Here is an 11,975-nt window from a genome sequence, read left to right as displayed (position 1 = left end):
TTAGACTCATCAAATATTTTAGACTAATGCTGTTAAGTTCTTTTGACACTGTATCACTAAGAATTTTTTGGCGATGATTCCTAATACTAGAACAAAAACTAATATAAAAGAGCTTCTACAAGTTAATTTATAATTAGTTTTTTTTTAATAAACTAATTACATTTTCTCTCATAAGTAATTTTTTTAGAAGTTTGCATAAACAAAAACAACTCTTTGCAATTTGTTCACAAAATACGTTTTTTGGTGTGAAAGTTTTTTGGGCAGGCCTAACAAATTGAAACGATAGGTTTTTGTTCGGTGGGCCTGAAGAAAAAAGGGATGAAAAAAAAGGAGCAGGAGCCCAGAGTGGCCCTTTTAAACAAAAAGTAGTGAAGGATGATTGGAGGCAAAGGTGGTTGTTAGCATGAGATCGAGCTACGTTTCAGTTTCAGTTTCAGTAGGGGTACACCCAACGAGGTTGTTGTCTGAGAAATGCACAACACAATCCCAAGTGCGCCAAATCCACGCCTACATCATCAAAACAAACCTCGTAATTCACGCACTTTCTGTCGCCAAACTCGTCAACGCTCTTTCTCAGAGCAGCAACCCCTACGACGCCGTTTCCCTCTTCGCCCACGCGCTCTCTCGCTTCCACGACATGCGTGGAATCGAGTTTTCTGTCCCCTCTGCGCTCAAAGCTTGTGGCAAGTCGTGTGCTTTCGAGGAAGGGAAGCAAATCATGGGTTTCATTTTGAAGACCCATTTGTGGCGCGACCCCTTCGTCACGAACTCATTGCTTCGCATGTGTTTGGAGGTTGGCATGGTTGAGCTTGCAAGGTCGGTGTTCGATAAAATGCCCTCAAGGGACTCGATCTCTTGGAACTCGTTGCTTTCGGGTTATTTGAAAGCTGGGGAGATTGACATGGCGCGTGAGGTGTTTGAGGAAATGCCTCACAGGGACTTGGTTTCGTGTAATGCCATGATTGACGGGTATGGGAAGCATGGGATGTGTGAGCTTGCTGAGGAGCTTTTTATGGACGTGGCTGTAAGGGATGTGGTTACTTGGACGAGTATGATTTCAGCTTTTGTTCTTAATCATCAACCTAGGAAAGGGTTGTGTTTGTTCAGAGAAATGTTGAGTTCAGGGGTTAGACCTGATGCCCCTGCTGTTGTTAGTGTCCTTTCAGCCATTGCTGATCTTGGTTTTGTTGAGGAAGGAAAATGGATGCACAGTTATATATTTTCTAATAAGATTCATCGCAGTTTTAGTTTTATTGGATCAGCACTCATAAACATGTATGCTAAATGTGGTCAAATAGAAGATGCCTACCATGTATTTAGAAGCATTTGTCACCGGGGAAACGTTGGCGAGTGGAATTCTATGATCTCTGGTTTTGCTTTGCATGGACTTGGCCGTGAAGCTATTGAGATTTTCCGGGAGATGGAAAGGGCAGAGCTTGAGCCTGATGATATCACTTTCTTGGGGCTTTTAAGTGCTTGCAACCATGGAGGGCTAATGGATGAGGGTCAATTTTATTTTCAAACCATGCAGGTGAAGTACAACATAGCCCCTAAAATTCAGCACTATGGATGCATTGTTGACCTTCTCGGTAGAGCAGGTCGCTTAGAAGAGGCACTTGGGGTTATACGTGATATGCCCATTGAGCCTGATGTTTTAATTTGGAAGGCAATTCTCAGTGCCAGTATGAAGCACAATAATGTTGAGATGGGGCAGAATGCTGCATTGCGAGCTATAGAATTGGCTCCTCGAGATTCAAGTTGTTATGTTCTTCTCTCGAATATCTATGCCAAAGCAGGAAGGTGGGATGATGTGAGTGAAGTTAGATCGATGATGAGGAAAAGGGGAGTAAGAAAAATTCCTGGATGTAGCTCTGTTCTTGTGGATGGTAAAGTCCATGAGTTCCTTGTGGGGAAGGCCATGAATGTGGGGTATAACCAAAGCGTTCTCTCTAAGTTAGAGGAAGTTGTGTGTAAGTTGAAGTTGGAGGGATATGAACCTGATCTCAATCAAGTTTTTCTAGATATTGAAGAAGGTGAAAAAGAGAACCAACTAACTCTTCACAGTGAAAAGATGGCTCTTGCTTTTGGACTATCGCGTGTTCCAGAGGGTAGTCCCATTCATATTGTGAAGAATTTGAGAATCTGTTGTGATTGTCACACATTCATGCAGCTGGTTTCAAAAATCTACGACCGTCGAATCATAGTCAGAGATCAAAACCGTTTTCATCATTTTGATAATGGTTGCTGTTCCTGCAGAAATCACTGGTAACTTTGCTACATTGTGGTGTATCATGATGAGTATTGCATGGGCAAATGCCATATGCAATACGTTTTCATCATTCACAATGATGCGGGTAAAAAGTCATTGCCAATTTTAATTGGACGAAGGTGTAAAAGATTTATATACCGTCAACCTTTATACTGTTTTTTTTATTTTTTATTTTTTATTTTTAAATTTATTTTAATTGTATATGTAATTATTTTAGAAAATATTATCCCTTCATGTCAAAGTAAAAAACATTCTAATGCATAAAGTTTTCATATTAAATAATTTTTTAACTTGATCTCTTATCTTTTTTTAATTTGTAACGGATATTACAAAAATTCAAAAAAAAAAAACTAAGGATTTTTAATTTAAAGGAATTTTAAAAAATCTAAAATGTACATGAACCAATAGGTGTATTAAACTTATAAAATACTATGAGCATCTTTTTCAGTATTTTTTTTATGTTTGATTATTTAAAGTTAATCTTTATTAATAATTGATTTTAGAAAAGACTATTCATGTATAAATTGTGAGTAATTAAGCATTCCACTATCATCTTATCTAAAACCAAACGATGAAACCTAAGTGCTTGAAACTTTGCATTCGCTTGTGAAACCTCCGATGTGAGATTTATAATAATATATATTTCTGGGAAATAATTTATATTAATCACTTAGTAAAAGTTACATCGGTATTGTTTGAACCCTCCTCATATATATATATATATATATATATATTGAGTCCAATTGCCTTTGTTTGAAGAAGTTGGATTAAAATTTTAATTTGGTGGATATTTAGGTGAAATGTCGATAAATATGACTATAAATCGAGAAAAAAAATATTATTTTTAAAGTGACAAATATTTTAAAATAAATTAAAAATCTTAAAATAATAGGTGGTTGCAAAGGGAAATAGTACTTTCAAATATATAAATTACAGAAATTAAGCTAGAATAAAATTTTAAAGGTTAAATTGTACTTGCCATATTTTAAAATAGTGACATTTAATTTTCTTATTTCATGTATTACAATGTTATTATATTATTTTTTTAAGGCTTTTATTATCAAATTAGAAGAATTTTTAAGTTAAATTATTTAGCAAGTTTATTTGGTTTTACTAATTTTTTAATCAAGTTCATATTTAGTTTTAAAAGCTTGAATTAAAGGTAAATTCTATGTTGAGGACAAAAAAATAAATCCTCATCCATAGATACATTAAAATAACGCATGTGATATAGTTTACTTCTTTGAGTTGTCCATTTATTTGAAGATTATATTCAACAATTAAAAAATTATCCTCGCAAGGAACCATATGGGCTAGACTAAAAAATTATAGACTTGGAAACTATTGAGTATATTTAGCCCAATGATAATTTTTTATAAAATAAATGTAACATTATGAAAAAATAGTATTATTTATTTTTGTTGTTTTTTTTAATCTTTTTTAAACAAAACACTTATTTTTTCCATTTCTCACTTATTTATGTATATTTTATTTCTCTTTTCACCATCTTTATTCATATTTTTTTTCTTTCTATAGAACACACCATTAATTTGGACTATACGTTTCATTTTTCAATTTTTTACAAAGTTAATTAAATATTTTTATTTTTAAAATTAAGCAAAATTGATTCTTCCATTAATTTCTTTATACACAAAACCTTCAAATGCGTTACGGGCACTTAGAATAATATTAAAGAGAAATTGTATCTGTACATAATATAAAAACAATGCAATAAAAATAAATAAAAGAGAATGCGACATAAATGAGAAACATAATAATAAAAATAATATTACTAAAAATATTATAAAGTACTGGTATAAATTTATTACAGATAAATCATGTCATATATGAAATTTTTGGTAGTTGGTAAAATTAATACATGTAGAATGCTAAGATATCTTGTTCCCCAAATAATTGCTAAAATATCTTTTTCCACAAATTATTGGTGGAGCCCAGAGGACCACTCTCATTTATTAGCTTACCCATTCTTTGGCTAGGTGACAAATTAGATTCCTTTTCATTGGTTGCTTTTATTACTGAAACTAAGACTTGTATTCTCCAACATATCACAATGATTATGAATAAAAATGCCATCCATTGCGCAAATAATGGTTAAGAAATTAGAAACTTTTTTTAATATATTATTTTTTTATTTTATTTTCCTAAATAACTTCATCCCATTTTATTTATCAAACTAATCCAATTACTATTTAAGGTGAGAAATCAATTTCTCGTTTTTGAATTTTAGCTCTCTTCTTATTTTATATATAACACCTGTATGAAGAATTGGTTGTTAAGAAACCGATTTCTCAACAGGCTTTTTTTATTTTTATTTTTTGTTTTCAAATTTTTTAAAAAATTTAATTTAAAAATTATTTTTAATAAATTTTTAATTAAAATTTAATAAAATAATTAATCATTTTTGGTTATATATATATATATATATATATATATATTTTAATAACTACATTAATATATTTTATAACTATATATACATATATATATATATATATATATATCTTTTTGTTTAGAGTTTTTAAATATGTTTATTTTTTTATTTTCTTTTTCTCATTGTTTAATATGTTTTATAATTTAAATATTTTAAACTTATTCACTAAATATAGATAAGTTAATATTTTGTATGAATTTAATAATTTTAATTTTGGTCAAATATACAAATATTAATGTTTTTATTAATTTAAATATTTAAATTATATTTAATTAACATAAATTTTTTAATATTTTTAATTAATAAAATAATTAAACTGTTTTAGTTATATATATATATATATATTAACAATTAATTTAGTTAAAAGTAAAAAAATTAAACTTCATAGATTAATATATTATATACGAAAAATATATATTTAGTTTAATTATTTTATTAAATATGTATAAATTTTAAAATTCAATATTTAATTATATTTAATTTTTTAAAATTGATTTTATTATTTAAATTAAATTTATAAAATATAAAAAATTAAATAAGGTAATTTAATAATTAATTTGTTATATGTGTAAATATGTATAATTTATTTAATATATTTATTTTGTATTAATAATTATAGATAATTACATTTGTTATTAAATAAATGATAATATTATTTTATTAAATATTAGAAAATGGTAAAAACAAAAGTATAAAATTTTTGGAATGAAAAGACAAATTAAAATTACAAACATGATACTTGTGAAACACACAACAAAATCAATTAAAATTTAGATGTAGGCCATGAAAAATTATCAATTTAAGCTTGTTGACTTGAACTCCCTTGACGGTAAGGACATTTTTTCTTGGAGTGACCTACATTCCTACACAGAGAACATTTTTTTTGTTACCCTAGTTCAACCATATCCATTTCAGTGTGTATTCCGGATGACTTTGAACGACCTTTTTATTTTTAATATTTTTTGAATTTGGTATGATTTGTGGTTCTTCATAATTTGATCAATAATATTCGTTGAGTAATTTACCAAATAATTCGTTATACACATTTGAAACATATTCTAATGTGTGTACCTGATCTATGTAAGATTTGTAGTTGTGGTGAATATATTGGATCTCCTATTTTGTTGGGATAAATATTTTAAAATTATTCATCTCAATTAAAGTATAATTTTATTTCCTATGTCTCAAACTAAAGGAAATAAAAAAAAAGTATACATATTTATAATTTTAACAAATAATTTACTAAATTATAATATTAAATTTTCTATATTTTTAAAATGTAATTTAATTATTAAAATATATATTATTCTTTATATTTTATTTATTTATTTAAAAGATATTATTGCTAACAGCAAATACTTAAATTAATTACAATTCTACATTGTTAATTTAAATTTAACATTATTTTAAATTAATATTAATCATTCTTAATGATATTTATAAAAAAATAATTTTCTACCAATTTAAACATATACTATTTGTTATAAAAATTCAATAATCAAAGTTATTCAAATATTTATATTTATTACAGAAAAAAATAACTTAATTATTTAAAAATATTAAAATATTTATATGTTTGTCCAAAATTACAATTATTAAATTCATACAAAATATTAACTTATCTATATTTATTAAATAAATTTAAAATATTTAAATTATAAAATATATTAAACAACTTAATGAGAGAAAGAAAATAAAAATATATACATATTTAAAAAAAAATAAACAAAACATATATTTATTTTGTATAAAATATATTAATGTATAAAATTCAACTTTTTAATTTTAAATAAATTAGTTATTACATATATATATAACCAGAAAAGATTAATTATTTTATTAATTAAAAATAATAAAATTTTATATTTATTAAATATAATTTATATATTTAAATTAATAAGAATATTAATATTTTTAAATTAAATTTTAGTTATAAATTTATTAAAATAAATTTTAAAATTAAAAAATTTAACAAAAATTGAAAAAACAAAAAAATAAAAATAAAAAAACCTAATGAGAAATCGGTTTCTTAACAATCGATATCTGTGTTATATATAAAATAAGAAGAGATCTGAAATTCAAAGGTGATAACCACTAGAGTTAGCTTAGTAGTTGGGTAGGGAGGGGTTATGATAGTTAGAAGCATGAAGACATAAGTTTAATCCTTATTGCGACCATCTTTGTAATCTTTTCCATTTTTATCAAAAAAAAATTCAAAGGTGAGAAATCAATTTCCTTCCAAATCTTAAATAGTAACTAGCTTAGTTTGATAAATAAAATGGGGGTGGAGTTATTTAAGAAAATTAAAAAAAAATATTAAAAAAATAAGTTAAGAAATTACTGATAAAAGATTTTTTAATAAAGTAAAGGAAAAACTTCTCAACGGCACAAAATTTACAACAACCAATCGATGGTTCAGATTTTGCAACATGGTGACTGCAGAGAGATTTTGTTGCAGAGGATCCTTGTTGGAGTGAGTGGAGGACCAATTTTTTTAAACAGAACTAAACAACAAATTTTTGTGAAATCCTTGCCTAATTAAACAAATGATTTTCATCATCAACACAGTAATTTGTTGGTTGTCGTTTTTACGAAAATAATTCCACCATTTTACCGTCACAAACTCACAATTTTATTTGTTTTATTCTTTGATCCAGTCTATTTTTTCAACTAAAAATATTTTCAATATCTTAAAATTAAATCTCATTTTATATTTTAATTTCAACTCTACTAATATATATATAAATATATAAATTGAATAATTTTCGTAACAATTATTTATTTCAAAAATTTCTCTCCAACATATATTTACATACAAATTTTATAATATAATTAAAATTCTATTAATTATGTAATTACATAATATAATAATACATGAATATAAGAATTTATTAAAACATTAATTATATTACTTTTAAATTATTGTAATTTTAAAAATTAAAAGCAATTCATAAATAAATAATTATTCAAATTCAAGAATAAAAAATTATTTTTAGACTTTGTAATTAAGTTTTGACTTAATTACATTAATTATATATAAAAATGCATAATGATTATAACATTTAATAAAAAGCAATGGAGTGAATTTTTGATGATGAAATAAAACTAATTTTTAAATTATAATATTATTTTTTATAAATAAATTATAATGTTATCTTAAACATAATTTTCTTAATATATAATATAAATGTCCTGACTATTATGCCAATTGTCATGATTAAAAAAAATTAAATATCATATTATAAGGAGTACTGAAATATTCTACCTATTCTCTATTATTAGAATCTTTTTTTTTATAAATATAAATAAATTTAACTATTTTTATTTTATTTAATGATTTTTATAAAACATATTTTTTTAATGTATGACTAAATTTTTTAATATGAGAAAATTTTTTAATATGAGAACTAATAAGGAACAATTAAATTTTATATTATATAGAGTATGAAAATAAGCGGTGGCATGAATAAGCAGTTTATTTAAGTTCCCTAAATCCTAATATAGAATGTTGTCGGTGCTCCAAAAAAACGTGCAATGGCATGCACTAACATGCTACCCTACCTCACTAGTTCACATGTCACAACTTGGTACATATTCTTATTTATTATTTATTATTTATGTAGTGAGTGAACTTTGGTATTTGAAAGAGAAGAAAGAACCATAGTCTCCTTCCTTTGCCCTTTGCTGGAGGAGGTGGGGTCTTCTTTTCATTTTATTTTTCTTTCTTCTTTGCCTCTCTATATATACTTTTTATCACTCTTTACAATTTTATATTAGTTTTTTAGTTTTATAAGATTTATGTTTGTCTTTGTATATAAATCTTACTCCATCGTCTGAAATTTTATGTTCAACTTCATTTTTCGGTTTAAATATTAGATAAATATCGCCGGTGCCGGTGCCGGCGCTTCATCCTCTGTGAATAACACACTTTCAGATGAGGTTCGCTGCCTGCCACGTGCCACTCTCCTGGCCGTGTGATTCTTCCTCCTTCTTCATGTAACGGAAGCATTCTTTTAAGTTTTTAATTTATTTTAAAATCTTAAAAAAAATATTAGCTTTATTTTTATTAAGGAAAGATGGAACAACCTAAATCTAAACTGTGGAAAAATAGCTTTGATCATATATGAATTTCATGACATGCTGTTTGATATACACATGAATTCGGAACCATGGAATCCAAATGGTTATATACTTATATACATGTTACTTTCTTCTTAATAGTATTTCGTTTTCTATGAAATCAATTTAGTGGTTAGAATTTTAATATTATGTACATGATCGTAAATTTGAACTATGTAACTGTGATTCCTACACATATATATATTCCGTTGTCTATGTTTTCTGATTGGAATTGAATTATGTAGTGGATGATAAGGTTGATGGTGCGATCTCTTTAGAGCAATGGTGATTCCAATAGTAGTGGCACTGGTGGTGATTCTCACGGGGTGGGCTTACAAGGCCATAAAGCCTCCACCACCCAAAATATGTGGATCTGTAGGGGGTCCTGAAGTCACTTGCCCCAGAGTGAAGCTCAGTGATGGGAGACATTTGGCCTATAGAGAATTTGGTGTTCCCAGGGAAGAAGCTAGGCACAAGATTATTGTCATTCATGGATTTGGCGGTTCCAAAGACACAAATTTGCCTGTTTCTCAAGTATGAACTACTTGCTCTTTTATATACTTATGCTAGCTCCTGTGTATGTAACAAAAATATGTCAAAAAACCACACTAAAAGTTACATCCGATTGCAGCTTACAAAAAATTATAAAAGAATTCCAACGATATAGCGTTAGTAATGCTTGCTAAGAAAATAAGAAATGAAACATTATTGAGGATAAAACATTTAAGTTCCCGCACGTGGTAGGAGTTTACAAGTAGATGTGTTAAAATTGTTGAATTTTTGGTTATATGTAGGAACTTATGGAAGAGCATGGGATATATTTCCTCCACTTCGACAGAGCAGGTTATGGTGAGAGTGATCCACATTCATCACGTTCTGTGAAGAGCGAAGCCTATGATATTCAAGAACTAGCTGATAAATTGCAGATTGGTCATAAATTTTATATAACTGGAATATCCATGGGAGGTTACCCTGTTTGGAGCTGCCTAAAATACATTCCACATAGGCATGTTATTTCATTTTGCTTTTGGTGATGTTATTGTTTTCCATTCTTTCACATTATCATATATATATAATAAGACATATCCTATGGCAGATTGTATGGAGCAGCCATGGTGGCTCCATGTATAAGCTATTGGTGGCCTTCTTTTCCTGATAATCTATTGAGAGAGGCATTTCTGATGCTACCTCATTCAGACCAATGGACTTTCCGAGTTGCACATTATGCCCCTTGGTTATTCTATTGGTGGATCACTCAAAAATGGTTCCCTTCATTCACTTTGACTAGTTTGTTGTCTACTGATGATATGGAGATTGTGAAGAGCTTGCCAAACACTGATCAGGTAGCTGCATTTCTCACTTTATTTTGACATTTATATTTACCGAGGAAAACAGTTATAGTGTGTTTGGACGAGGAATTTATATAGGGTAATTCATTTATTTGAAGAATTTCAAATTTTTTGAAGTGAAATGTTTTGTTTGAGCGAGGAATTTACAAAGAATTTGAAATTTAAGCATTTGTGAAATTTCTTAAAATAGTATAATTTCAATTTCTCTCAAAAGTAGGAGAATTTGAAATTCTTCATATTTGTTTTTTTTATTTCACCTATATATTTTATCTTATCTTTTCATTCTTTTAATTATTAGATATTCAAAAATATTTTTAAAATTATTAAATATTATCTTATATTAATTTTTATTAAATATTATCTAATATTAATTTTTAAAATTATTAAATATTTAAAATAGATTAATATTTATTTTTATAAAATTTAATTTAAAAATTTCAACATATAAATATATTTTTAAAATCAATTTTACTATGATAGAATCAAATTATCATATTCAACCTAATAATTTAAAATTTAAAAAATTTGAATTGACTCATCTAAACAAAATATTTTAAGAATGATAGAAATTGAAATCAAAGTAATTCAAATACTAAGAATTTAAAATTCCTTGAATTTGTAAAATTCTTCATCCAAACACACTATTAGGATTGCACATAAAATCATCTTGTTTTGTTATTTCTTAGAAACTGGAAAAACTATAAGGACCGTAGAATTTAGGATTTGGGCCAAATTCAATCTCAAACTTTACAAGCGCTATTTAAATCTTATATCTAGTCATATAACTATTTGTTTCAATCTAGTGGTTAGAGAGTTCAATAAATATATGAACTATAAAGCAAGATCTTGTTATCTTGTTTGACATGTCTGGACACAATATTTGTCAAATACGTCTTGTACATGCGTTTAACATCTCTCTACTGTGACAATTAATTTTTTTTTAATTTTTTATTCAAACATCTCTTCGGTACAACTTAAAACTTTTTGGATGCAACTTGAACAGAAATCAAGATAGTGAACCAACACCTACTATAGCTAATCACTTGTCATTTTGGGTCCAGAAACTCCTATCAAACATTTTTTGTAATAATCAATTTATCTATAAATATTGCGAGACTTAAACATCTTGTTTTATCTGTCATGAGACTATTTTTATAGGCATAACTGTCTAAGGTATAGCAGTGTGATAAGGGCATATTGTGTGTATGATTCTGATGATGATTGCTGCTATATGTCTTAACATGTATTTAGGAGAGGATAACACAGCAAGGTGAATATGAATCATTACACAGAGACATTATGATTGCTTTTGGGAAGTGGGAATTTGGCCCAACGGAGATATCAAACCCGTTTCCGGATAATAATGGTTCGGTGCACATGTGGCAAGGTTTTGAAGATAGAATAATTCCCTATATGGTGAATCGTTACATCTCTGAGAAATTGCCGTGGATTCGTTATCACGAGGTTCCTCATGGAGGGCATCTTTTTATGTTCAAGAAAAATGAATGCGAGTCTATTATCAGAGAACTTGTACTCTCACAACATAATTCGTATGCGGAATAAACCATTGGTCTATACATTATAGACTACTACAGTGTTGTGAATGCGATGCGGAATAAAATTAAGTACGTTGAGAATTGCCTATGCATTGCATCAGTGACCCTTTTTATCTTTAGTTACAATCCTCTTCTATCAAGAATATTCGAAAATAAAGATACACAGACAATATAAAATAAATTGGTCAAATAAAGATACTTTATTGTAAATCTGGATAGGATAAAATCTGACA

General features: G+C 27.4%; 2 protein-coding genes across 5 annotated transcripts; both read left to right on the top strand.

Moving 5' to 3' along the window:
* Positions 1-403: 403 nt before the first annotated feature.
* On the top strand, positions 404-8,696 carry LOC109817321 (pentatricopeptide repeat-containing protein At1g08070, chloroplastic). The gene is made up of 3 exons (XM_083064891.1): positions 404-2,173; positions 2,257-2,265; positions 8,595-8,696. The coding sequence occupies exons 1-3, from the start codon at positions 404-406 to the stop codon at positions 8,694-8,696; spliced, it is 1,881 nt and encodes a 626-aa protein (XP_082921017.1).
* LOC109817326 (alpha/beta-Hydrolases superfamily protein) lies at positions 8,267-11,828 on the top strand. 4 transcript variants are annotated; one of them, XM_020382555.3, is made up of 5 exons: positions 8,267-8,411; positions 9,083-9,371; positions 9,632-9,843; positions 9,934-10,180; positions 11,438-11,828. In XM_020382555.3, the coding sequence occupies exons 2-5, from the start codon at positions 9,120-9,122 to the stop codon at positions 11,747-11,749; spliced, it is 1,023 nt and encodes a 340-aa protein (XP_020238144.1). In that variant the 5' UTR covers positions 8,267-8,411; positions 9,083-9,119; the 3' UTR covers positions 11,750-11,828. The 4 variants fall into 4 exon arrangements, with proteins under 4 accessions (XP_020238144.1, XP_020238143.1, XP_020238145.1 ...); XM_020382554.3 differs by lacking the exon at positions 8,267-8,411 and adding an exon at positions 8,494-8,714; XM_020382556.3 differs by lacking the exon at positions 8,267-8,411 and adding an exon at positions 8,495-8,657.
* The last annotated feature ends 147 nt before the right edge of the window (positions 11,829-11,975 follow it).

The sequence above is a fragment of the Cajanus cajan genome, chromosome 10 (genome assembly GCF_000230855.2).
Source record: "Cajanus cajan strain Asha chromosome 10, NIPB_CcT2T_4, whole genome shotgun sequence".
NCBI classification, from domain to species: domain Eukaryota; kingdom Viridiplantae; phylum Streptophyta; class Magnoliopsida; order Fabales; family Fabaceae; genus Cajanus; species Cajanus cajan.
The sequence above is the reverse complement of the archived record's forward strand: the minus strand, read 5'-3'. Positions and strand labels throughout refer to the sequence as shown.